Raw genomic sequence first — 27,897 nt, 5'->3', positions numbered from 1 at the left:
CTTTCCCACTGCGGCTCCTGTTGCTGTTGATGGAGTGAGACAAGAAGTTGGAGATCTCCGGAAACAAGGATTGGACTGGCTCAAAGGAACCTGACAACCCTAACCAGTAGGAAGCAGCTAAGAAAGAACTGCACCTCCTCTCCCACCAACCCTTTTTCTCTCCTACTTGGTGTTGGAGTGTTGGAAGCAACTGGGATGGTGTAGGGAGAAAGAGATATAAGAACTGTAAATAAGAGAGTTTTAAAAAGTACACCAACAAAGAAAGGGTGAGCTTATTCAGCAGTAAGTCTCAGAGGCTGAAAATATTCTAGGCTATGTTAGATTGTACAGAGGCCAGAAGCTTCCAGGACTAGATTAGCAGAGGCAGTAATCCTCTGAGACAATTAAAACAGGTGAGTAAAAGTTCCTTTTACAACTCAATACATGAAGAATCCTTTCTGCCATGGAGTGACACTGGTGCCAAGGCCTCCAAGTACATAGAGATTTTTGTCTAGCTGTTACACAGTAAGATGGCACCTTCCAGCATCATCAGGGCACGAGTCAGAACTGAGCCAAACCAGCTGTCTTCCAATACCACAAACACTGCAGGAGCCCTGAACACATTGTCCTGTGTATGGCACTGGGACCAAAATGTCTAGTGTCTTGTGCCTCTGTTACACAATATGATTTGAAGTGACCCCATAAACACCTATCAATTTGGGAGATTCTTTTGGGAGACTCACCCCAGATGAGCCCAGATCCATCCCAGGCCCCAGCTAAGCTCTCTCCTCACATATGTCATCTGGAATCTTCCCACAATCCCCAAGAACAGAGCACATTGTTTGTTTGTTTGTTTGTTTGTTTTTTAGAAAACAACCACCTACAACATGACACCCATGGTGTAAACACAATTTCCCTATGTGCGCGCACACACACACACACACACCTCGAACTCTAGGCCTTTCTCTGGTCACCACAAATAGGTCATTCTCCAGCCTAGCAAAACTGAATGACACAACCTGGGTTCTGTAACTATTGGCTTGTGGCTTTCTTGCTGCCTTTTCACAGCCTTTTTTGTTATGCCAGGGTAGAGACTAGAGACGGTGGCACAGGAGAAAAGCTGCTGCCTGTCTAGAAAACCCAAGGCCACCAGGGATGTTTTCCTGCTCTGTTGTGGCAGTGGCGCGGTAAAGTCCAGGAAGGAAGAGTGGGTGGGGGATGGGTTGAGCACCAGGAAAAGGGAGATTTAATGTAGACAGACAGGATGGTGTCATTTTACTGACACCTGAGTCACTTCCATGGGCCTCATCTTTGTTCACAAAGTGGGGATGTGGCAAGGGTGATGGGAACTGAGCTTGGGAAAGCTAAAGTTGGTCTGAGATCCCCGAGATTCTGAGTTGACTGTTGGTCTGGGGCACTGGATGCTCCTGTAATCTTCTTCCACAGGGAGAACAGACCTTCAGACCTTCTCCTAGTAGCGTCTGCAAGGCCTTCCTAGGATCAGCCTCAACTTCTTGGGTCACATCGTTTTGGGGCTACCTGAAGGGGCTCGGAAAGCACATTAATGTGTCAGGAAATTCCTGGAGCCTCCGAGTTTCATTTCAGCTCTGTCCTTTCTTCTCTACTCATTTATTTCTTAAGCTCTTTGCCTTTTGTGAGAGGATGCAGCACTCACCATTTGGAGTGTTGGGATTGTGTGCTGCACAGCCTGGCATCTGGGAGAGTACCTGATACATGGCAAGTATGTCCCTCATGTCTCTCTCCCCACCTCAGATGCTTGGTGTGCTCCATCAGAGAGAAGGTAGACTTTCTAACCTGTCACCAGAACCCAACCAGAAGGCCCGTGTGCTGAGGGAGCCAGCTGTCACAGCTGGCCCACCCCAACTGTGAGAACCTAGGCAAGCACCACCTGGGATGCTGTCCCAAACTATGTTATGGTTAAAGTATCTATTGCCCCAAAAGCTCATGTACTGAAGGCATGGTCCCCAGAGCTTTTGGAATATGAATGGATCTTGAGGGCCCTAACTTCATCAATGGATAAATCTATTGGTTGGTTTATAATTGGTGGCATTACCAGTAGATGTGAAAATGTCAACAGTGGGGCCTCATTGGAGGAAGTAGATCATTGTGTCTTTGAGGAATATGTCTGTGTTCACCCTGCCCCCATTTTGTGCTTCCTGTTCACATGATCTCTGATCACATGATCACTGCCATAATGCTCAGACTTCAGGTCATGGCGACTCAGCCATTCAGCTAGAGACTAAATACAGACTGACTCTTCTGAGACCGTGAGTAAAAAGAAATCATCCACCTTGTGGTGGTTTGAATGACAATGGCCCCATAGGCTCATATGTTTGAATGCTTGGTCTTCAGTTGGTGGAAATGTTGAGAAGGATTATGAGGTGTGGCCCTGTTGGAGGAGGTGTGCCACTGGGGGTGGTGGGCTTTGAGCTTTCAAAAGTCCTTATCATTCCCAGTTAATGCTCTGTTTTGTGTTTATGGATCAAGTCAGGATGTAGGGTCTCAGCTACTGCTTCAGTGCCATGGCTACCTGAGACCATGCTCCCCTCTGCCATGGTCATGGACTCACCCTCTGAACTGTAAGCACCAAATATACTCTTTGTTTTGTGAATTGCCTTGAGCATGGTGTCTTCTCAGCAATAGATAGGCAAGATACATCTTTAAGTTGTTCTCACAGGTATTTGTAGTGAGAAGCTGACTAACACATCAGTCTTCCATGCAATTCACTCAACCTCACGACCAGCCAGAAGACAGTATCCCTCCTGTGGACAGTGGACAGTGGCTTCACCCAGACAAGGAAGATATGTTATGTGGTCCTTCTTGAACACTATCAGCTACGTCTCTCTCCACTCAACAGCAAGGTACAGGGGTAGGCTATCTAAATATAGTGTTCATTTTAGACCATGGGATAGGAACCACAGTATAAGGATGGTCTAGCCACAAGAGATCCAAGAGTAGCAAGGAAGGACAGGCCAGCTACTAGATGAATCAAGCCTGAAAGCCTCTCTAGACAGAGGTGAAAATAAACTTTCTGTATTTTCTTCTTTTTCTATGTTTATGTGGAGTGTATGTTCGTGTGCACAGGTATGTGCATGTATGTGCAATGCAGAGGCCAGAAGTTGACATCCCATGTCTTTCCCTGTCATTCTCCACCGTATCACTTGAGAAGCAGTCTCTCACTGGACGCGGAGCACACTGATTGGCTAGACGGCCTAGACATTGAGCTCCACGGATATGGCTATCTCGGTTCCTGCTCCCTGCCCCCAACCCACAGAGCCAGAAGTAGACATGTGTGTAGTTGTGCTGACCTTCACTGGTGTTGGAGAACTAAACTGAGGTCCTCCTGATCACCCAGCAGGCACTTCCCCAACCGAGCCATCGCCAAGTTTTCTTTCTTTTTTTTTTAAAGACAAAGTCTCATGTATTCCAGGCTGGCCTTAGACTCACTATATAGCCAACAATGAGTTCCTGTCTGTACCTCTCAAGTGCTGGATTTATAGGCACAGGCATGGCCATTATGCTTGTTTCTGTAGTGCCGGGGAACAAACTGAGGGCTCTGTGTGTAAGCGGTCTATCAACTGAGGTACTTCTCCAGCCCTTTCCTGAATTGTCCATAGGTGGTTTAAGCCACTGATATCTGAGTTTTCTGGCACACGCAGCTGAAATTAATCCAAAAAATAACAGCAGTTACCAGAGAGAAAAATGTCACCCTATCTTTACACCTGCAGCTTCCCATGGCATGACCTTCTTGTGCACAGCAAGACTTAACTGCCAAGGAGAAGCTGATTAGGCCCGGCTGGATACTGGCTCTAGTGGCCTTGTGTACAGGATTGTCTTTCTCAGATGGCTCCCACCCAGTCCTCTCCTTAACCCAGCCCCACAGGCTGTTGTGTCTTCTCCCTTTCTTTACTCAAACAGGGAGCAGGCTCCGTGTGGCATTAAGGAGGCTGGTGAAGGGTCAGACAGCTGAATTAGAAAGACTGGACATGTGGGGCCAATGAGATGGTTCAGCAGTGCTTAACTCGGACCTGAGGATCCCCGGCGCCGATGTGGTGGAGGGAGAGAACTGACTCCACAAGTTGACCTCTGGTGCCCCCGAAACAAAGATTAAACACACAAAGAGGGACAGGATGGTGGAAGGTGAGGTGAGTGTGAAGAGAGATCAGCCAGTGTGCGGCACATATTTTTTCCACTCTCTGCTTCCCTCATCCCCTTTTGACTCCTGCCATCCTTTGCGTGAAGGCTATTCTTGTTCTTGTTTTTGAGATATGTCCGCACTGTGTAGCTCTGACTGGCCTGGAGCTTACTATGTAGACCAGGTTGGCCTTGAGCTCACAGAGATCTGCCTGCCCCTGCCTCCTGAGTGCCGGGAATAAAGGCATATGCTACCATACTGGCCAATGAGGCTATTACAGCTTACTGTCGATCACGAGGCTGGTTGAAAAAAAGCAATCCAGGAATGCAGGCCCAACAGTGTAGCTCTGAGCCACAGAGCTTCCCACTGTGCCAGTCCCTTGTGTGGAGGGATTCCAGATCAGGATTTGAAAAACGAGGGTTAAAACAGCGAGTCTGTACTTCACATGGCATGGACAGGCTATCTTCCTGCCATTATTCCCCGAACACTATGACAACTGTTTACATAAGCACACACATCACAGTAAGTATCATGAGTAATCCTGAGGTGACTGAAGTAGACGATGGATGTGTGTATCGTTTACAGGCAAACACTGCATTTTCATCTGTGCAGCCAAGGACTATGGTGTCTGACAGAAGTCTAACAGCCAGGCTCCTGCAGACCCTATGGGATGACAGACTGTTGTCATTCTTTCTTGGAATTTTGCTCAAAAAGACTCCAGACAAGTGGACATACCCCGGGAAGAGCATGCTCCCTGCGAAGGCAGATGCTAGTACTACTTTTAAGAAAGGAACAACAAGCTGGGTACGCCAGTAATCCCAGCACTCTGGCAGGCAGAGGCAGGCAGATCTCTGTGAGTTTGAGACCAGCCTGGTCTACAAAGTGAGTCCGGGACAGCCAAGGCTACACAGAGAAACTCTGTCTCAAAATAAATAAATAAATAAATAAATAAGAAAGGACAGTTGGAGAGAACACAAACACACACACATGTGCACATGAGCAAAGAAGTCAGCAGAGAGGTGATCACTTCAAGAAATTTATATTGAAAATTTTTCTTAAGAATACATGTGATTTTACAAGGTCATTCATCATAGCACCAGGCCCAATGTTCCATGATAGAAAACAGTCAAGTAACAAATACTCCAAGGACTTTCCCACAGGTATAAATTATGCAAATATCCATTTATATCTTCATTTACAATAATCAATAAATAAGAGCGCACATTTGTACAGCATTTTTTTTTTACAAAGATCCCTTTGTTTTAATAAAGCTATAGCTAGGCACACTAAATAGACAAAAATAATCCTTGTACCACAAAATAACATTTTGCTTTTGTCCCCAGCAGTTCTGCAACTTTCAGGCACAAGCCATGAAGTCCTCTACCATGCCACTGAGAAAGCATTAAGTTTGCTAACTATATCTCAGGCTGTGAAAAAAATGAAACACTGGTCAGTATCAGGGGCTATACTCTGAACACAGTCCTGTCTCCAGGCTAAACAACCTGTCCCAACAACGCTTGGGAGCCCATTTTCCTGTTTGTCTTTGGCTGGTGTTATCATCACAAAAGTAAATAATGCAGGTAGGAGCATCTTAGGTCCAACTTCAAGGGCAGAAGGCAGGTTCACCCTTTACTGTAGACCCTAACCTCCATACCACTCCCTCCCCAAGGATGCTCTACACAGCTCTCTTTGCTAGTGTAAGAGGGAAAGGCTGGGAGTGATGGAAAGATCCAGGCAGTCGCCTATACCTAATTATCCTTACAGCTGAATTTTTGAATTTCAAAGAAACCCCCATCCACCCAGAAACTGTCTGGGGTGTAGACTTAGAGCTCCCCAAGTTCTACTCCAAACCTTGTGACAGTAAGGCTACCCGTGGCTGACCAAACTTCTTCCCAAGGCACCTTTCTTGGACACTAAACCAAGCGCTAAAGTTTGGCAGTCTATTCATTTACACAAGTGCATTTATGGAGTGAACAGGCCATGCACTGAGATGAAAACAAAGAGATGCCTTGCTGAGCCTGAAACTTTAAAACCCAAAGGGCTTTTGTTTTCGGTCCTTCAGCCTTCCAGCCAGAGAGGTAAAGTGCCATGGCTGAGCCAGGGAGTGATTTCCAGACCAGAGGCTGCTGTAGACCTGGGAACTTCCCAACTTTCCTTTAAAACATGTCTCATTCCTCACGGGGCATTTAAGGACACAGGCATTCTATGGCTGTCCTTTGCTCACAGCCTTGCAGTCTTAGTCTACTGACTTTTGATGTCCTGGAAAAAAAGCATTTGCTGAAACAAGTGGGATTTTTCTATTACTTTTTCTTTTTTCTTTTTGTAAATAACAATGCAAAGTTCATGACTTTTAAACTTAAAGAAAAAGGAGTCCCATGTAATAGGTTGATTATGACTTCATCCAAGGAATTCACAGCCTTCTGCCATTGTTTTGACACTTTAAAAAATTTATTTGCAGGGTTTTCGAAATGGCCCAGTGATTTAAGAGCACTGGCTGCTCTCACAGACAACCTGGGTTTGGCTCAAAACTTTTTGTAACTCCAGTTCCAGGGTTTCCAACACCCTATTCTGGACTCTCAGGGCACTATACACGGAGTACAAATATATACATTCAGGCAAAACATTCACACACATAAAAATAATTCTTTTTAAAGCTTATTTTGTGGGGTTTTTTTTGGGGGGGGCAATTGGTTTGATTTGTTTTGTTTTGTTGAGATAGCATTTTACTCCCCGGTCCAGGCTGGCAAACCTTCCTGCCCCAGACTCCTCAGTGCTAGGATTATAGGTGTGCACCACCATGGCTGGCTTTAATCCTTATTTTTCACTAAATGCTTCTTTCTCTAGGTTTATGTTTAGAGGAGAAAGAAAACCTGAATTCTTTCTCTGAGAAACATGTGTTGGAGGGAGAGAGGGGGAGCAGTTTGGGGCAGGACATGGTGTTGACCGAAGTGACTGTGAGGCTGTGTGTTTGGTTTTGGATGATGAGATTTTACTGCTACAAAGCTGGAGGCCAACATTTTGTTGCTGTTGTTGTAAATTTGCGTTTGTAGGTTAACCATGGATTTCACGTACTCCTGAGGGATTTAAGAGCTTATGACACAGGTTGGTGGGGTAGAGAGAGGGTATACTCGTAAGGAAGGGCTGACTCAGAAACCCATCCACAACTCCCAAATAGACTGCTACCTCAGAATCAGAGTCTCCTCAGGTTATCACTGTATTTCTAAGCAGTGAAGTTCATCACAAAAGTCGGAGGTTGTTGGCTCTAAGCTGTGGCCACCTGTTGACTCTTTCCAGTGTTTTTGATCCTCCCTGAAGAAAATACTTCCCTGGACTGTTGGCAGGGCCAAGCGAGTTTACAAGTATACAATGGCTTAACACTTCCTCTTGTAAAAGCTGCTAGATTTAAGACTGGGCAGCTGGCGATAAGGTATCGTGGGACTAGAGAGAAGCTGGCAGAAGCCATAGTCCAGTAAATGTCAGGGAATGAGGCACAGTGTAGGCATGGCTTTTCTGTGTCACTCTGGGCTGTCTCACGTTGGCTAATGGGTGGAAACCTCCATAGCAATTTTCGGCCAATGAGAAAAAAACAAAACAAACAAACCCAGTACTAACAATCTGCAGCCACTCGGCCTAGGTCCTGGAAGTGCTCATGAGAACAGCTGCCTCATCAGGACCATAGATGATGGCCAAGCTAGAAGACTTGGCTGCTACTCAGATCCTGGATGCTGTACTTGCCTCATCCTGAGTCCAGACAGAAAAATGAGTGGAGACTCCTAAGGACAGTGTCTCCAAGCAAGAGGGAGAGGGAGGCTAGGCCTCAGACTTCACTCAGCCCTCTGCAGTTTGAGGAAGAGATGAACTCACAAGGAAGGAGTTGACTTCATCAAGCAAGTGACATCCACAGAAAGAGACAGCTCTCACAATGGAAGCCAGGCTCATTATGTTCTTCCAAGGTGCCCTCACTATTCATTGGTTGACTTGGCGAGATGCGCTCCAGGGGTGTTCTGAGGCCTCACTAAGGGTGGCTGGAGTTTCATATAAACCTTCAGTGGGAAGGAATGTCCACACCAAAGTCACTAGCTACAAAGGTGATGAGTCTATCTTTCCTCATTTTTGCTTTCTTTGTTTCTGTTTGTTTGTTTTGACATAATGCCTTACTGAATTGCCTGTGTTGGTATTGTTGCTGGAGAGTCACTTTTGATCCTCTGCCTCAGTTTCATCTCTGAAGAAGGTATTAGACCTTCACATGAGCCCCAACACCACCAGACTATGACTTGGAGAAGCCTTGCCCTCTTGATGCCACTGCTTACAGTGCAGGTGAATGCTGCTCAATCTAGGCTGAGCCCAGCAGTGGAGAAACACTGGCCTGGAGATAGAGTGTTGGAGCATATTTCTCCTCCAAGGTCACACCTGTCAGGAACCCCCAGGCTCTGTCACCGACAGCTAGGGAAAGCCACACACTTTTAGGGGGAAATCCTCCCCACAGTCCAGACACCAACTGGTAAAGAACCTTGTCTGCTGTCTGGCAAATGCCAGTGTGGACATTCTCCTGGAAGTGGGGAGCTGGGTGCCAGGCACAGTGGGGCTAGAAACCATGTAACCTCATAGACTGTGTCTTGTAAGGATTTCAGAGATTTAAATTTTCCGTGGGAGCAGGTGGCAAAACTGGAAATATAAGAGAAAAAGGACCACTCTGAGCCATGACCTGCAAACAGAGCTTCCTTGTGCCGCCTGATGCTCTCCTACCCTTGACATCTCATGGCTTCAGAAGATTCATCCAAGACAAGCTGATAATGAAGTCAGCAGGATGGTGAGCCACCTAACTCAACCAGCAAGAAAACACAGAGGCATTTATGGATCAAGATGCCACACAGAAGCCGAGCATGGTGGTGTATGCCTGTAACCTAGCACTTGGGAGAATGGAGCAGGAGGATCAAGAGTTCATGGCCAGCCTGGACTATTTAGTAAGACCATGTCTCAAAGAACAAACACAAAAGGCAGCAAAAGTCGCAAAGGATGGAGTATTGAACATAGGTGCTTACTTACGTTTGACATCTGTTGGAATAAATGCAAAGAAGAGGAAGTTCCACAGTCAGGGGCAGGAAAGGACAGGTCAAAGGCCAGGCACCACCCAAACAAAGCTGAAGGGGAACCCAAGAGAGAAAGAGGCCAGGAAGGGTCCTCATACCGTGCGCCTGCAGGGTGGAGCACTGAGGAACCGCCCACTGTGGCACCTAAAATGGGCTTGTGGTTTGGAATGGTGAAGGTAGGGTAAGATTCAGTGCTGATTTGTGGACCTCCTGCCCCCGTAGCGAACGAGAAAACTGCAACCCAGGGACAGACTAAGCAAGACAAGAGCAGGTTCTGGAGGTTACATAGTAATTCCTGAGACTGTGTACTTCAGGGCCAGAACACAGTACCCAGAGGTTTCTGGGTCTCATCCTCTGGTTTGTGCTCCTGACCAAGGGAGCATGTTGGAGTTAAAACCCAGAGACTTTGTTCTGTCCTAGCTGAGGGCTGTATCTGCTCAGAGAAAGAGACAACAGCTGTCCTCCGCCAATTAAACCAAACGGGTATGGTTGGTGGCCTCTGCCCAGAGGGGACACCATCGCTAAGAGTGCACAAGTACACTGCAGGGGCTAGCGGCAGCCTTGCCTGTGTCCCTCTTTTCCAGCGGGGAGCGGTGGGAAGACCTGTAAGAAAACGCAAGTTAAGCCCCGGAAGAAACATGCAACTACTGATATGGCAGGCTCCCGGGGGTGCCACTGGGCAGCACTAGAGAAGGATCTTCCTAGATGGTTGTCAGAGCTTCCTGCCAGCTCCTGGACACATCACCCTGAAACGTGAATAGACGTGGAGATCTATTCATAATGTGGAAGGCAGAGACCCAGCCCAACCAAGAGATATGGGACAGAGAAGAAACAAAGGCGATTCCGAGAGCAGGCAACACTCTTAACACATCAGCCAAAAAACAAAACAAAAAAACCCAAAAACAAAAACCACCCAAACCTGACACTCCTGAACGAAGACAGGATGCTATGCAACAAAACCCGGAGAACAAGAAGGAATTTCAAAAAAAAACGTTCATGTTGAGAAGAGAAGATGGAATAAATCCCCCTGAAAGCAGATAAAAACAGAAGTGGGAGACTTACGAGATAAAAATATGAGGGGATGAGCCAGGGAGGTCCAACACTGGGATAACCAGGGATCCAGAAAGAAAAAAAAAAGTATTGCAAGAGAATTTAGGAAATTTTCCATGAGGACTCAGCACAGGTGCTACAGCAAGGACACAACACACTCAGGTCAGGTCACCAAGAGAAAGAGACTGGGCATGTCTCCTGGGATGGGGAGCATCTGCATCATGCAGAAAGGCATGGGGATGGGAATGGCAGCAGAGATCTTAAGAATGTCATTGGAAAGGAGCAGCAAAGGGCACTATTTCCATCTGCAGATCTATGCCCAGTCACATGGTAAGGACATAAGACACACACACACACACACACACACACACACACACACACACTTTAAAAATAAAAAAAAATTAAGATGTCAAGTGGTTGGATGGCTTGTCCATCAGCTTTCCATTTCCAGTCTCTTCTATATACCCCCACACTCAAATGAGATTAGGTTTTTTTTTTTTTTCTTTAAAATAGTCAACTTCCTGCCAGCCTGAATTGAATGACTCTTGGGCATCTTGCCTGCAGAAGTTTTAAAGGCTGTTATAAGCTGTAGGAGGCGAGAAACAGCGTGCAGAGACTTCTGACCAAGGTCTAGACCCATAAAATAAACGATTCACATCTGGGTCAGCTCTTCTTTGGTACCTCATCTGGGCAAGGACTGTGCAATGTGCTAGGTCATAAAACATCACACATATGACCTTTATCATCTGTTCTTTTGAACTGCCAATGGGACCAGGGAGCTCATTAAGCAGTTCACTTTCTATGGAGCTTTGGGACTTCAATCTGGAATTGTCCCAAGCTCCCAAAAGCTTTCCCCTTAGAAGGCCTCAATTCTTTTTGGGAGGGGAGGCAGATACCAATCAAAATGGTTGAGAAGCCAGGGTTTTTGCTGTCCTGACTCAATGTGCAATGTAAACAGTCTGAATTGTGTTTAAATATAAGCAAGTCCTTGGCTTGCTTAAGGAGAATGACACCTGGACCAAGAACAATGCTCGTATGTCAAATGCAAGATGTGATGTTTCCTCTCCATCGTCGGTTTGACTGTGTTCAGTATTGGCATGGAAACACACCTCTGCATGTATCTCTGAGGGTTTTTCCAGAAAGAGGCAAGGCCAACTTTGAATATGAGCAGTGCCCTTCTGTGGGCTGGGGGTCCCGCCCTGAACAGAAGGGAGAAAGTGGCTGAGCACCATCGTCCATCTCTCTCTGCTTCCTGACTGTGGACACAGTGTGGCCAGTTGCCTCACGCTCCTGCTGCTATGATCCCCACACCCTGTTTATCACAGATGGTACCCTGGAACTCTGAGCCCCAGCTCACCTCCTCCCCCCTCATCTCTTAAGTTGTTTTTGTCAGTTACTTTGTCACAGCAGCAGGAGAAGTCACCAATACATAAGCTTTTACAGATGTCAAGAACATTCTAGAAGGAGCTAAGGATAAGATCAAGGACTAATAGAAGGTCTAAAAGTGATGGCTTTGTTAGAGTGAGGACATTTTACTTAGCTTTTTCAGGATATTTGTGTACCTGACTTGAAGTTTTCTACAAAAACAACAGTTCTGGACTGGGGGCTCATGGCCAGTCTGTTTCGAGTGGGCTGTGTGACATTGGCCAGCCTGCTCTGCCTCTCTGAGTTCAGCGAAACAAGATGCTCCCTGAGGCCCCCTCCTGAGACTAACAGTTTATGGTTTTATAAGGGCCGCCTAGGAGATACTTAAGAGGGATGGGAAGGGGAGGAGAAGCCTAGAGTCTTCCCAGACCTGAGTCTTCACAGAGAAGAACACAGAGGATGCTACGGTGGGAGCTGAGGATGACAGGAGGGTGAGGAAAGAAACCTTTCTCCTTTTGCAAGCTGCCTGCCCCAGCCTACACCTTGGCACTTTGCAGAAAGCCTTGGAATATCTGTTATGGTTGCTGAGAAGGGTGCTGGTGCCAAGGTGGGCACCCTGAAACCTGCAGGAACGCTCCCAGTTCTGTGTTCGTGGGAGCTTATTCCGGCCTGGGCACTTCCAGCGATCTCCTCCCCTCCATCTCCCACCCCCATGAGGGGGCGCTCCTCATGCTGCCTCACAGAGACTTCAGGTTCCATATAGAGTGGGAGGGAGCCTCAGGGCTATCCCAGTAAGCAGGAGCCTTGCTTTTGATGCAGTTCTAGTCTGGCCCCTTCTCTGCTTTCTTCTGTAGGAGGTCCTGCTGGCATGAAGGCTTGCAAACTACAGCTCTACCTCAAACCAATCAATACGAAAGTGAATTAAAAAAAAAATGCAACCCTCAGAGGACACCAAGGCAAAATACCAGTGACTTCTTTGGAGTCTGCCAACGCCCAGGTGTAATTCCTGGGGAGATGGCAGGTATGAGCTATTGAACTCCCCCAGTCAACGTAATGGATCCTCAGGCTGGAACAGGTTCGTGGGAGTCGTAGGATCTTCACTCAAACACTTGGAGGAAAATTGGGCCCCTTTCTTCCTACTGTGGATTCTGTTCCTTCTCGAAATCAGACAGACCCTCCCCTAAGGTAAAAGTAAGTAACCCAAGCTCCTCCAGGACCTTAGAAACCTGCATGTGCACATGCTAAGACCCAGGTTTGGGGTACACATTAGGAAAGACTCGCATCTGACCAAACAAGGCACATAAGGAGATATCCTGTCCACAGATCCAGCCTCAAACCTGAGCTTGGAGCACACAGTGAGGGAGGAAAGCACGCTCGAGGGTCTTAGAGAATCAAGGGGAAACGCGAGCAAAGACTGAACCAGACAGCGGCAGGAGGTGGGGCCTGTGTTCCCTCCGAGGTCTTCCATCTCTTAGAAGTGGCTCGACCCTGAACAGACAGTAAGATGCGGTAGGAAGACTCCACCCTGGTCAGGGTCCTGACTTTTTATTCTCCAGACACGTTTCAGAGCCGACTGACATCAAGCTGGGGGAAGAGTAGCAAGCAGTAAACCAGGAGCCAGAGGAAGAGAATGAAATAGATCACATCGGGCTGTTGTACAAACTGTGTCAAGGAGTCGTTGGGTGGACTCTGGCTCCCCAGGGCCACAGCTTCTCCAGAGGGGTTGGTGCCAGTCCTGCGGAGGGAAAGAGAGGGGACAGGAGCATCACTGGTCAGAACCTTAGATGGCAGGACCACATCCTGAAGCGCAACCCCACCGCCCACCTACAGATGAAGGTTCCCGTGATATAACAGGGAGGTCCCCATCTCTGTGCATGCCCCAGGAGGGTTCCATCCAGGCAGCCCTTGGAGCACGCACACAGACTCCAGCCATTTCCAGGACCTCGCACAAGGAGCTGTCCGGGGTCCATTTCACAGATGGGCACAGTGACAGCCATGGGGGAGCAGTTGTCACAGGCCACACAGTTACTTTGGGAGAGAGCTGATCCTGAGCCCGATCTGGGACAGCCCAGAAGAAGGAGGGAGGAAAGCCAGCTAGCTCTCCGCTATGCCTTGGCTAGTGAAAGGGACTCTGACGATTTTAAAGCAGCCACCAGAAAGAAACAAGCAAAGTCACCGCAAGTTTTGTCTTTCAAATACTGCCTTCAGAAGAACTGCTGGCTTTGATCTGGGCCAGAGTTGCCTTTCTTTTATGTAGCGGGAGGCAGTGTTGTTTAATGTGCCATTTTGCTCTTGCCTGGCAGGAAATAAACAGGGCACTGGCAGGAGAGGATGGGTGGTACTAAGAACCAAACCCCAGCCCCAAACGTCCCAAGGGAAAGGTAGGAGGGGTGTGGTGGAGGGACTGACAGACAGAAGCCTGAAGTCTGAGCTTCTCGGGGCCGTTTCTAGGCTTTGGATGGGGGCAATGAAAGCCCAGACCATCTGCTGACCAGTGATAGGCTGGAGGTGTGACACCTGCAACAGCCTGACTTATGCAGGAATAGCAGACATTGGGCAGAGTTTCTCTCTGGCCCACAGAGAAAAAAAAACATAAACTATATTTGTTGCTGCCTACATCAAGTTCTTATTTTTCAGTGCTCTACGTGATCAGAGCTAAACGCATTTTCTCCCCAGCTGCAAACTCCTTTTGGTGGAAAATTGAAATTAGCACTTCCATCTTAAGCCCAGGAAGGAAGCAGGGGATCCTGTCTGTATTTGTTTTTAGGACCCCAAAGAGTGGAGGTCTAAGCGCTCTGCCCCCAGGACATTGGGCGGAGACTGCAACCCCAGCCATCTAAAATCCATCCAAGCCCATGCAAGCCTTCAGCGGTGAGACAACAGAAAAGTAACTGCTGTGCCTTTAACAGGGGTAGGACCACGTCAGAACTAGAGAGCGTCTGTTCCGGGTCGCTCAGGTTCTAAGTGGACCCGTTTACTACGGTAACTCGAGAACTATCAACCAAACAATTCAGTTCTCCACCGGGAATGAATACTTTCATAGACAGCCTGGCATGTTTGTATTCCCGCTTCATGTCTGCTCTGATGCCGTAAAACTGTAAAATCAGCTCAGTGAGCTTCTGAGAATTGTACCTGCAGTGGGACAGAAGGGACACAGGGTCAGGTGCTACAGGACGGGACATATACAGCTCTACCTCTGACAACTGGCTTCCACCCCTGAAGTATTCAGACACAGCCTCAGACTCAGAACCCAGACACATCTTGTTACTCATGCATCCTGAGCTGTGCTCGGCCCCTCTGTCCATATCTCAGGAGTATCTAACTTTTCCCTCATTGATTTACATTCATTTCATTTGGAATGGCTATTCTGGTATTTTCCCAATCATTAACATGATCAATAAGCTATAGTTGAAAAATAACGGCCCCTGTGTGGTAGGATATACATACACAAACACACATGCATATACATACATATACAGTTAAATAAATATATTTATTTAATAGTATATTTAAATATATAGAAACATACTTAACACCCACAAACTTCTGGATTGAGGCCACCAACCTGTTTAGCACTCTGTTTCTCCTGTCATCCAGATCGGCTGCGTTCCTCAACTGAACATAGCTAAAGTGGTCCTACAGTGAAATTTATAAACAAAACCCCGCAACCCAATTAGTAAAGATGAAATCTCTGAAACAGAAAACAAGGCGATTTTAAGCTTACAAGGCCGACCGCGCCACGCTTTTCTCGATACTGCAGACATCTAGTTTCAAAAATCAAATTTTCTAAACAGCAGATACCAAATGCCTCCTTCCCCAAGCCTCCCACCCAAGGGTGACGGGGAAGAGGCCCACCCACCACCTAGACCGGATGTGAGGTGAGAGCCTCTGCAGGACTCAGCACTTGTAGATGTCACAAGGATCCTTAGCGATCGGGCACCCTCCCTTTGACCCTTGCTGTGATCTCTCTAGGTGTGGGTACAGGGGGCTTGGATTCGTTTGTTTTATTGTTGTTTGTTTGTTTGTTTTTTTATGACAAAGAGGCCTTTGGGCTTTGAAATCAATGCTTTATTTACACCTCTTCTTGCCCAAACCGAACATCCGATTGGACTGTGCTTAACAAGGATTCGAGTGTGTCTGTCTTCTATCCCAATGTAAGGTTGGTGCTGGCCAGTAATCTCAAAGCTCAGGGCCGGGAAGGGGAGGATGGATGGATGGACGGAAAGGTACTGATTAGCGAGGGGGCCATAGGAAGAAATTCACATACTAACCAATTCCAAAGACCTATTAGCATGTCGCCGAATGTAAATGCTGGAGTCACTGTGACTATTCCTGAAAAGCAAAGACACATTGTGAATGGGCACCACTCGGCCTTCCACAGCAGTTAAGTACAGTCTTGGCTTCAGACCCCCGGGACAGTTTGTAACTGTTTGTCCATACTGTTAAAACAGACAGACAGGTGTGGCCACAGACACTGGGCCCTCATCTATACCAGAGTGCAAAGCAGGGTTTTTACTAGAAAGCAGCCCGAATGTTTCTAAAACTCCAAGGACTTGGGCCAGGACTGGGGCCCTTCTATCCAAACCTCCTGAGATTTTGAGATTCACCTGCAGTCCCCTGCACATTAAGGGTGGGACTGGGCCCAAGGCCTGGAGGCTGGCCTTCCTCTCTGGTAATCCTTGCTATATGGTTAATTTCTGCCCATCTAGCCCTGGGGGCTACCACCATTTTTCCTTTCATGCATAAGGAGGCTGATCTTATGCCCACATCTTTGAGGCTGACATGGGACGGCCCTCAGTCTTTCAAGCAGAGCTGATGCCACTCCCAAGGTGGAGGAAGAGGAATCCTGAGCCGTGTTGACATGGTTCCTGGCTGAGAGGTCAATGCTGGCTGAAAACTGACATCTCTATCCAGTTTTCTCCCTCTCTAGAATGTGTCACCCCACCTTCAGAATGCCTTGCATCCTGGCTTGCTGCCTAACAGAACGGGATATCTGGTGGGTACTATGCACCTCGACAGTGTCCTCTCAGTTTCCTTTAAGGAAGCTCTCTACACGGCCCCCCAGGGCCTGGCACTTGGCCTAAGTACATATTCTCAGAAAGTCCCTGGACCAGTTCCTGCGACATATTCCCCGTTGCTACCACAGCACTGGAATGAGGCAAAATGCAACATCAGAGGCAAAAGGGACCCTGGGGTTTAGAGCTCAGCAGTGTCCAGAGTGACCTGACCCCCCTCATGGTGCAGCTGGGGGGTGCAGAACCCCCTTCTTGCCCTTATGTGTAGGTAATGCTTCCTAACTCAAAAACCACATTTCTGGTAAGAAGGAATGACCTCTCTGTCTGCTTGGCTGCGGCAAGCTTCTCTTCTCTTCAGGTGGTTTTGCACTATACTCTATCAGTATGAGCTTTACAGTGGGTGTGAATCCTGACCTTTACTCTCCCAGAAACCAGGCCCTGAGGACCCACTCCTGACCTCCAGGAGACAGGGGAAGCGCAGCCAATCATGCATCCATCTACCCAAAGAACCAAGCATCCACTGCAAGCCAGTGCCATGCTAAATGATGGAGTGAACGCCATGCCTTGCCTTTGCCACAGAGTGAGTTCAAAGCCAGCCTAGGCAACATGCATGAGGCTATGATTTCAGTCCCCAGTGCAGCCAGAAATTTTAAACTGTTCTATGAAGAAGAAGAAAAAAATATATATCTGATGCTACGGTCCCAGAATGTAGTAAAAATAACCCATGGGAATCCAAGACAGCTGCTTGGAAGAGTTATAATGGAATGGTCCCCTTAGAGGCTGAGCTGGAATGATCGAGGGAACAGAACTGAATGCAGAGGACAGCTCTCCAGTTTGACGGAGCCTAAATCAGAGTATGAACCCCACCTGAGGTAGAAGGCCAAGGCCAGAGGTGTCTGGTGTGAGCATGAATGATCACGTGGGTCCTGTGGGCTCCTAGGCATCTCTGCCTAGGCCAGTAAAAAGCTATGCAGGAAGACCAACTGAGTCATGAGCAGAAACACATTTCTAGGAGAGAGGAACCCAGAGAACGGTCCTATCCTGCGACCTCAAGCCAGGTGTCAACTTCCTGGAAGCTCAGTTTTACCCTGGGGCCAGCAAGTGGAGACTCCAAGAATCCCTCACATAAATGAGCTCACCTCAGTGCTGCCGTCCGCTTACCCTAGGGCTGCAGAATTTGCTGTGCTTAGGTCTACCTGAACCTCAGCATCCTTAGCCACACCATGCCTGAGTGAGATGGGAAGCAGAAACTGAGAGGTAACTGCTCCCTGTTCTGTTACCAGTGACCAAACTCTGTGTAGGCCATGGCCACCCATACCTCATGCCCACAGACACAGACATTTCCTTGTCTGTTCTCCTCAGCTGACCTCCATGGGCTGGCCTTTGCTTGCACCTTCCCCTGATGCATTGTCTATCCAAAACAAGATGCTCACTCACCCCTAGCAAGCAAGCCCCTGCCTCTGTTTCTCAAGTAACAAGACCTTGGTGTCGTACCTGGAAGGGACCCTGTGTTCACAGGGGTTTTCTTCAAGGTCATCTGAGGAGCGGACAGTCCCAGGGGCTATAAATAATGAGCTTTCTACTTGGTCCACATGTTTCCTTTTTTCTTTCTTTTTACTGCTGGTTGAGGTTTCCATTAACTTTTCTTCTAACAGCTTTGTGGGGAGTTCCGGGTTTGAGGGTTCTTGGGACTAGAATACAAAATAGCCAAAATGCAGGTCAAAATCCCTGCTGAAGGAGACAACATCATTACCTGGCTCTACTCCAATTCAGCCGGTGTCCCCTCCAACTCAGTTCATCTTATGAATTCCTTCCAGCCCACCCCACTTTCTGCAGCTTGTGCAGAAATCAAAGGCTGTGAATCATCGGAGGGAAGGCAGCAAGTTTTGGAGTCAGGAAGCTCTGCTATGAAATCCTGCCTGGGTCAGCTACCTGACCTCAAGCCTGACTGTCTCTCATTAAGCCTCACTTTCCCAGCTGTGAAATGGGTCCAACCACCATCACCCTCTTCCATCTGCAGCACGAGGTTCCTTAGAAGGATGTCCCTTCTAGCAGGCAATGGCTGAACTTTCAATATAGTCAGCTACCTACACAGAGGAACAAGTCCTGAGAGCCAGGTGGCCGAGTACATAGGAGGTCCCCAGAGAGGGACACACACAGGCAAACACAGAGTCTGTAGAAGGACACTGACATTTGTGCCTTGGGTGGAAGGGATCACAGGGCCACATATCTAAAGGAATATCTAGCCACTGTCACACCGGGCACCTGATCAGCAAGTGTGGGAGCAGGCAGGGTGGACCTGCTCAACAGGGGTCAGGCAAGGGACTTGGAGGGCTGGCCAGCTGCCCTGAACAAAGCTCCTGGCAGGGATTGAAAGTGCTCTTAGCCACATGAGACCATTGTCCGTCATGGTTGAGCGAAGGGACCATTCTTAAAAAGGAAATGAGAAAAGTACTTTTATTTATTCTATTTTGGTAATCATCAGAACAAGAAAAAACTGGCCATTTTCTGGACTTAGGCTTGCTCCGATAGTCTTTCCTTTACTTTTTGAAAGGAGGAAGCCGGGCGATGGTGGCTCATGCCCGTAATCCCAGTACTTGGGAGGTTGAGGCAGGCAGAATTCTGAGTTTGAGGCCTGTCTGGTCTCCAGAGTGAGCTCCAGGACAGCCAAGACTACACAAAGATACCCTGTCTTGACAAAAACGAGGGCCAGGTATCACTTCCTCGTGTGGTAGGAAACAGACTCAGAGCTCTCCACCCATGGGCTTTGCTCACTCCCCGGGTAAAGCAGGGTCTGTACTTCGGGCCCAAGTGCAAAGTGGGGTTGGAGGCAGCAGACAAGAAAGGCTGTGGGTCAGAGTCATAATACAAGTTGTGTCAATATCACTCCCCCTGTGCCCAGAGCTGGGGAAGAAAGTCTGCTCTGGCCCCCTACCCTGCTAGCCCCGCTGGCCACCAGTAAGACTTGGGGCAGATGGGATTTTAAATCTCCTAACTGATCACATGACTCCAACCCAGGGCTGCCCGAACCACCCCTGTCCATTGAGCACACAGCAGGTGCTCAATCTGAATCTGGCAATTCCCAGCAGAAAGCTTCGAAAAATGAAGGGCCAGGCACTGAGTAGCTCTCCCACACCCCAGAGCCTCTCTGGGTCTGAGGAAACTCCCTCTGCTGAACACTTTGCAGCGCCAACTCCACGTCAGATGCCATGTTCTCTGTGGCCGCTTTGCTGAGTAGTGTGGCACACCTCCCCTTGCCCTCACCTTGCTCTGCTGCTGGACAGGACGCTTCTTCCAAAGGGGCTGAGCCAGTGGCTCTCCACCTTCCTTACCCTGTGATACAGTTCCTGCTGATCCCGTAACAAAACTATTTTGTTGCTACTTCATAACTTAATGTCGCTATGAATTGTAATGTAAATACCTGACAGGCAGGATAGCTGAGACACGTCCCCGAGGGGCTCGTGACCCACAGGTTGAGGACCTCTGCTGAGTCGCCAGGCGTGCGAACTATTGGAGCTGAACCCGGGCCCTTCTCCTCTCAAGTGTCTCTGCATGTCACCCCACCAGGACTCCCAGAGCTGCAAGGCAGTTCTTCATTGGAAGACCTCGCCTGCTCCCCAGGGCATCAGGCCAGGGCTCTGCACCTGCCCCCTCTTGTACCCTCCTTGAGCCACTGGCTAGATAGAGTGGAAACACAAGTGGCTGACAAATGTGTGCTCAGCTGCTTGAGCTTAGAATGAGTATCCCCATCCTGCCTACACACTCCATGGCGAATCACAAGAACCAAAGAACAGAGCTGGACACAGCCAAGGTGTCGAAGAATCACACTGGAGTCCAGTGCAAGTTTGCCCTATTTCCCAGGTGTCCCCAGATGACCTGACAGTTTAGGCTGTCTATTAATAGTTTAGGCTGACTATTAATGGCTGCTTTTAAATGAGGGACTCCCATTTGGGTGTTGACCTAGTACTTGCTGGAGCCTCCTGGAAGGACATTAAGTTCTACACCTTACGGGTTCCATAAGGGAAAGCTTACAGAGGGAGAAGCTCTGAACTCCCAAACCTCAAGTACCTGATGGCTCTCCCCAGGACCATTCTCTTTGGTTTCCCTTGGTTGGTGGTCCTTTTGGGAGGGCAGAGAAACGGGTCCTGAGGCTGAGGTGGGCCCCTCAGAGTTCCCGTCGACATGGGATGCCTGGTCACTGACGCTGGGGTGGCTGTTGTCAACAGGCAAGGAGAAACTGCAGCTGCTTTGGGAGCTGTGGGCCTCCTCATCCTCGTCCCTGGAGTCCTGCATATAGCTCTCTTCCTGCCCCTCCAGCTCTACGTCTTCACTTTTTAAATCCTCCCCACCTTCTGCGTAAGCCTCCAGCACTGCGGCCAGGGGCACCTCGTAGTGTGGGTAGTAAAACAGGTCGTGGGGGATGACGGAGATCTTGGAGAGTGGTGGGGAAGGTTTGAAATCCAAGCCCTCTTCACTGTGACTCCTGAGGGTCTCCAGGCTGACGCCGGTACTCGGAGGATTGGACACCATTTCTCTGCCAACCCCGGAAACGGCGCTTTCTGTTTCTCCTTCTTCCTCGCTGCGGTGCCGGGTGGATTTTCTCTTGGCCTTTTCATACACTTCGGGCTTTTTATCTGCAGGTGTTCCTTCTGGAGGCAAAGGATGGCCACAATCTTCCCGTTCGGGGCCCTTGGGAGGAGGCTTGAGCTCGTGGGGGTCCACTTCGGAGTCAGTGGACTCTGTCTCTGTGTGGGGAGACTTTGATTTCCTTTTCCCCAGTTTCTCAGTGTGATTCTCGGAACCCTCTTCTTCCTCAGATGTCTTCTCATGGGGTGGTGGAGCCTTACCAAAAGCCTGGCTGGTGGAGGCGAAATCTGCTAGGTCTCTGTTAAACTTCGAAGCCTTTAGTGGGATGGCTTCAAAATAGTCATCTTTGTCCATAGGCTCGGCAGTCTGCAGCTGGACCCTGAGCTCAGTGGAGTTGGCCAGGATAGTGTGATCTCCAGGGCATGGGGGAGAGGGGCTTTTCTCACCTTGGCTGATTGGACTTTCTACAGTGCCATTGTAGAATGAGGAGTCCTGGGGAGACTGAGCATCATGGGACAGACCATCCACACTAATGTCTCCAGGGACCTTGTCTGAGGCAGCTTCTAGCACTGGCCTGGCTTCCTGTTCTGGCTTCTTTTCCTTGGCAACCTCAACCAATAAGACGTGGCCATCCTGCTTTGACAGGTCCTTTGCCGCCTTTGGGCTCCCCTCAAAGCGGAAGTCTGAGCTGTAGAAAGGGTCCTTGCTACACGAGGCATCCTTGTGCAAGTCAGCCTCAAAGTGGACAGTTTTCTTGCTTGGCAAAGAGTTGGACCTCCGGCCATCCTTTCTGGTTGATAAAATGGAAGATTCTGGAGCTGCCTCGTTGGTAGATCCAGCCTTTCCCGGGCTCCCCGGGAGGACCTGGTCGATAATCTGGTACATAAACTCTGTGGAGCTGTCCAGCGTACCAGCCAGACTGAAGCCCTTGGCGCTCTCAGCCTGGTCACAGACAAAGACCTTGGCAGGTGGTGGGTGGCTGGTTTCATGGTTGACAGTGTAGGCCCGCTCTCCATTCTCGCTGAGGAGAAGGACTCGGCTTTCCTGTTCAGAAGGGCTTTCTTTGATTCGGACAAAGGTGGACTCAATGGGGGCTTCTTTGTCTGGATTCACAAAATCTTCCTGCAGAGAAACACAAGACAACATGAAACCTCAGGTTCTGCCTTCAAGTGTAACTTCCATCCTCTTCTCCAAACTCAAACAAAAAAGTCACTTTAACAGGAGTTTTAATGGTAATGTCAGCCATCCCCAAAAGGTGCCGTGCTGCTGAGATGCAAAAATGCCAGATAAATAGAAATATGAAATACGCCTTTTCAAAACCATGGGTGTAAAGAGATATCAACACCCTGGATAGAGTGTTTGGTGGACAGTGGATAGCCACTTAGCTGCTTCACTCCTGTGCATGCTGCTAGTGGGGAAGCCTGCCCGTCTGAGGTAAGGATGGACCAGCCATGGTCTTACTGACCATGTGCATCACTGTAAAAGCCTGGAGCCAGAAGGGCCATAATCAAGCTATATGATCAACTCTCATCTTAGCCTCATGACTCTACTCAGGGGCGTCTTCAGTGCAAGAGCCAAGGCAGGGCTGAGAACAAGCAGAGCTAAGGCTAAAGCAGGGGGATTGGCAAATGCTCAAGGCCAGATGGAGCTATAACATGAGATCCTGTCTCAAGTACAAAACAAAACAAAATAACAACAACAACAGCATCACAGGAACACTCATACTCCTTAAGCATGCTGGTCATGAATGATCATTATCTTTCACCATTTTGAGCCTTCTGATAAAGTGTGGTGAATTGCTGAAATATGCCACCGGGTATCTAAAGAGTGAAATCTGGATGACAAGTGAACATCTCTATCATCTTAATCAAATTTGGTAGGGGAAGAGGTTTGTGATGTGACTGGCTTTCTGTTCCACTTGAGACCTTGAGGTGTTATGTCACAGATGGTTTAGGAATGAAAATGTAACAAGGCAAGGAACCTGAGGTCACTTTGTTAACCACAGAGAATTATGCAGCCCAAGCCCCAGCTGTGCCTGTCCCTAGAGCACCCATTCCAAATGCCCAGTTTGTGAATTAAAGGCAAGGGAAACAAACGTACAGGGTCCAACTCCGGAAAGCGTTCTAGAAACTGCGCCACATAAGTCACAATGGACTGCTCATCCGGCATGTCAACCATGATATCTGTCGAGAGAGACAAAGGCATTAGCAAAGACACATGCTTTCTCTGCAGAACTCCAGGGTGTTGATAAGGAAGGGACACACCCCTTGAAGCAATCCAGGCACAGAGAGGGGCAATGCCTTTGGCTAAAGTCCCACAGCTGGCTAAAGGACGGAGGAACTGGGATGGGGAATCCTGGGATCCTTATGCTCAGGACTTTTGCTCCTCTTCCCTTGAATTGTGGTTCCCTTCACTATCTGTGACCAGTCAGCTTACTGCTGGTTCCATGACATCTGGTGACCATGACATCCTGCTGCAGGGGATCCCAAATGAGACACCCCACTGTGGAAAGCAATGTGACAGAACAGAGTTACACACCTTCCTGTACTCCCCTGTCACTCTACAGGTGGGAGCTGGTCCTTGAGGGACAGTCAAAGGCATGCTGGGTAAGTAAGATGTTACAGTCATGCTGCATGCAAAAATGATCCTTCTTTCCTTCTTACCTTCTCTGTCTTTCTCCCTCCTCCCCTCCATCTACAGAACTAGGGGATCTAACTTGCCTCTGAGCTACATCTCCAACCCCTGAAGTGATCCTTTCTGAAGTAACTTTAATGACTTAAAAATGAAAAAATAGAAGGTAAATTTAGTATGCCTACAGGTAGAGTATTATGCAGCCAATACAAATAAATATTGAACCAGGAGATTATACAAATATACTAGCAAATATTAATATATGTATGATGAGTGATAAAAGAGACAAAATTATACATTGACCAAATGATCTCAATTATATAAAAATATTATAATGAGATGCACAAAAAGGACTATAACATGGGAAATAGAATTTTTTCTTCATTAGACTTTTATTTTTATTTTCTCAGTTTCCTGCCTGGAAGAGCAGATGGTATATTTGTAACAATAATAGTGAAAAGGACAGAGAGGGTGGGTCAGTGTACCTTCCGGCTCCAGGAGCCTGGGAATGTGAAGAACATCATGTGCAATGCTGAAGGCCTTCTCTAGATTTTCCCGGGTGGAGTCCTCCAGAGCCTGCTTCATGTCCACCAGGCTGGGGTCAATAGCTTTGATGACAGCCAGGAAAGCCAGCCCACTCCTCCAGCTGCCCGCAAAGTCTTGGACGGCCACGCCATACCTGACGAGAAGTGGTAGGGACAGCAACAGCTCAGTAAAAGAACCCAGGCAGCGCACAGCAGGGTGCACGCAGCACCTGAGGGCCTGAGGGGCTGGGTGGTCTCCTCCTAACCCTGCTTTCCCTCTCACCCTGCAGAGACACCCTGGCTCTGACCACCGTAAGGGCTGCCCTGAGAATTTTCTTCCACAAGTAGCAGGAGGTGTACGTTACTCAAAAAGGCAAAGCAGACCCTTGGTTCCATCTCTAAATGCATAAAGAAGAGATTTTTTTTTTCACACTGCACACATCATCAGTGACGATGAAAAGGGGACACAAGGGGATGTGCTCTGTTATAGGCAGACCCAGGAAGATCCAACGTCCTATCTCAGCTGTCCCTCTGTGCTTCTGGCTCTGTGGTAACAGGCAGGCACTTTCTGGGCCTCTAACACTTTAGTTATAAAACAGGGTAAATACAGATGACTCATGGGGTGCTGTTATGGGGAAGGGTGATGTTCCCACAAGAATGGCCATGTCTAAAGGTGGACCTAGTGTGTGAAGCAGGCCAGAAGGACATGATGAGTGTCAGCTTCCAGCATCATAAATACTCATAAGATCACAACTGTTTTTTCTCTCATGTGTAGGTGAGTGTGTGTGTGTGTATGTGTGTGTGTGTGTGTGTGTGTGTGTGTGTGTATGTGGGGTGTGGGTGCACACGTGTTTGGAAGCTGGAGACCATGGTCAGGAGTCTTCTTAGTTGCTCTCTGTTGTGTGTACAGAGACAAGGTCTCTTTCTTGAAACCAGAATGCACTGGCATGGCTAGTTTGGCTAGCTTGCCCTGGGAAACCCTCTGTCTCAGCCTTCTGAGCTCTGGTGTTACAGATGGGCTGCCAAGTCTGTGGGTGCTAGAAAAATGAACTTTGGTCCTCAAACACTGAGCCATCTCCCTTACTCTAAAACCATAACTTTTAAAGTGAGGGTTAAAGAGAATCATGCCAGGAGGTGTGGGTTCTCTTTAGAGTCTACCTTTCATTTCTTATTATTCTTATTGACAGAATCTAACACCTTTTAATGCAGAAATAACTTCAGGCTCCCCACGGCAGCAAAACCTCTAGGCAGAGTTCCTGCAAGCTTTGGCCCCTGTGGTCTGCTCAGGGTTCACTCTCAAAGCCAGGGGCTGGGACAGTCATCAAGACAATTCCAAAGTCACCAGCTGTCTGTCACATGCCATCGTCCAAGTGCAGAGTGACATGGGTATAGTATGAGGGGCACAGAATGCTCCCATCTCCCCAGCTGCCACCTCTCTTTCACACTCACATTGGCCCCTGGCAGTGATTTGGCTTGATTTATTTCCTGGGTCTAAACATTTTCTGGGTTTTCCCAGCAATCGATTCTAATCATTCACACTCAACTCCCTCCCTCAGCCCCTCCCCCCCACTCCACCCACCAAAGGTCTAACCTTCATTCCATCTCCTCTCCCCAGATATGGGGATGTGTGCAGAAGAGTATTAAGTGTCTGTTAGGTGAGGTGCAAGCAGCTTTCCCCAGATTGTGCCTACAACTGTCTTGGAAGGCAATTAATAATGTCACTGCTTATTAGGGGAAGCTTGGACATGTGAGACACCCCTTAGGCTGTACCCCGAGGAGCTGGGATGTCCCCAAGTGGGTGAGGCTTTCTCTATCCTAGCTTGGCACCTCTGGCGCAGATCTGCCAGTAAAAGGCCTGGCAGAAGACTGCTTGAGGTGGGCTTAGGGAATTGTAACAGTGCTTGGTACACAAACTTGAGGGCCTAAATTTGAATCTCCAGCACCCCCACAAAAAGTGAGGTACTGGCTGCCCATGTATGTAAGCCAATCATTGGGAAGCAGAGACTGGAGGATGCAAGGAGCTTGCTGGCCAGCCTATCTGAAATGGCAAGCTTCTCATTTAGTGAATGACTTTGTTTTAGGAGAATAAGCTGGAGAGCAATCAAGGAAGACATTTGATGCTTGCTCTGGCCTCTACACGTATCTCCACGGGCAAGCCCCACACAGTCGCATGCACTTACCACACATAAACTGAAAAAGCACATCAATTTCCTGTTCTGATGGGTTATTTGAAGCATAGCACTGTGGACACTTGGCACCTTAGCAGATGGAATCTGATCTACCTCACCCACCCAGGTCCATGTATACCACTCGCAGGGCCTGGAAACAGCCTTGTAGAGTGTGGAACCCTCGTGGTGGACACCAGTGGGCCTAAGCGGGGTTTAGGTTGGGGAAGGGGAGACTTGAGCTTACTTCCTTGTTTTCCTCTGCACCCAGGCCAGCAGGGTCTTGATGGCCTTTCTCTGGTCTTTCACTGCTACCGCCACACTCCTTTCCGTGGTGGGGGTGGGTGGGTAGGAGGAGTCGGAGTCTGTGCCCCCCGAGCCAGGTGACAAGCTGGAAGATGGAGAACTCCTGCTGAGGTTGCCCGTGAGCTCCTTTATCTAGAGAGAAAAATACAAATCTCACCCACTGACCCCAAAGGATTCTTGGCCAGTGGGCCCCTCTGATCTGAAGTCACAAGACCCTAGTTGGAGAGTCTAGCTTGTGTAGACCTGGTTCTCAGTATGTAAGAAGCTTCTCCGGAGATTCCTGTAGCTCTCACCAGCCTGGGCACACTCTTCCTGACCAGGCGATCTGTTCTGTTCCCCTATAACCTGGGTCTCCCAGAATGCATCATGCTCCTTCAAACTTCATTGTCCCTGATCATTCTGGGCCTGCTGGCTGGCTGTCCCTTCCCTCCAGCATTGAATTGTTACCACAAAGTACAGATGAGGAATGCAGAAGCCCAGGCCTGCCCCAGACCCACCTACAGATTCAGGCGGCATCTTGGCATGCCCATGCAGTTCATATGTACAGTAAATCCAAGAAGCATTGCTCAAGCTCAAAGCACACTCCTACCCACACTTCAAACCCCAGCTCTGGATAATCCCTTGGGTATGCTTTCCTCATTCTGGTCACCCATTTGTGGTACTTGTCCCTCCTTAGAGCTCTTACAAAGCCCTGCTCACACCTCAGTTGTGACCTGCACCCTACAGTAGGACTCCATATGTCTTTGTGATGTCCCCCAAGAAGACAGATCCCTGCCTCTCTAGCATCTGCAATACCAAAGAAACTCAACAGACATCTACCAAAGGAGCGAGGGAGGCTCTGAGGTTTATTCAAGACATTCAACACAGTGCCCGATGTTCCCAGCATCTCTCAGGAAGCCAGGTTAGAGTGACTGTGTCCTGGGCAAACTTGGTCCAGTGGGCAAAGCTCTCATACCAAGCATATCTTGTGACCACTGCTGCAGTCCCAAATGTGGGAACTGAGACTCAAGTTCAAGGCTGGTACAAGTC

The 27,897-nt window shown here is 48.5% G+C and overlaps 1 protein-coding gene across 1 annotated transcript in view; it reads right to left on the bottom strand.

Moving 5' to 3' along the window:
• Positions 1-5,158: 5,158 nt before the first annotated feature.
• The window catches only part of Clmn (calmin), a 106,490-nt gene continuing 83,751 nt past the window's right edge, over positions 5,159-27,897 (bottom strand). Inside the window, exons 7-14 of the mRNA XM_055593095.1 lie at positions 26,810-27,000; positions 24,359-24,552; positions 23,343-23,425; positions 20,724-22,364; positions 18,150-18,346; positions 15,912-15,972; positions 15,206-15,276; positions 5,159-13,375 (exon numbers count right to left, since the gene is read on the bottom strand). Coding sequence (XP_055449070.1) covers positions 13,204-13,375; positions 15,206-15,276; positions 15,912-15,972; positions 18,150-18,346; positions 20,724-22,364; positions 23,343-23,425; positions 24,359-24,552; positions 26,810-27,000 — 2,610 coding nt within the window. The 3' untranslated portion in view covers positions 5,159-13,203. The remainder of the gene's footprint in view (positions 13,376-15,205; positions 15,277-15,911; positions 15,973-18,149; positions 18,347-20,723; positions 22,365-23,342; positions 23,426-24,358; positions 24,553-26,809; positions 27,001-27,897) is intronic.

Source organism: Psammomys obesus, unplaced genomic scaffold, assembly GCF_907164565.1.
Source record: "Psammomys obesus unplaced genomic scaffold, mPsaObe1.curated_primary_1811, whole genome shotgun sequence".
In the NCBI taxonomy this organism is placed as follows: domain Eukaryota; kingdom Metazoa; phylum Chordata; class Mammalia; order Rodentia; family Muridae; genus Psammomys; species Psammomys obesus.
Note: the sequence above shows the minus strand (reverse complement) of the source record. Positions and strands in the feature narration are given on the sequence as shown.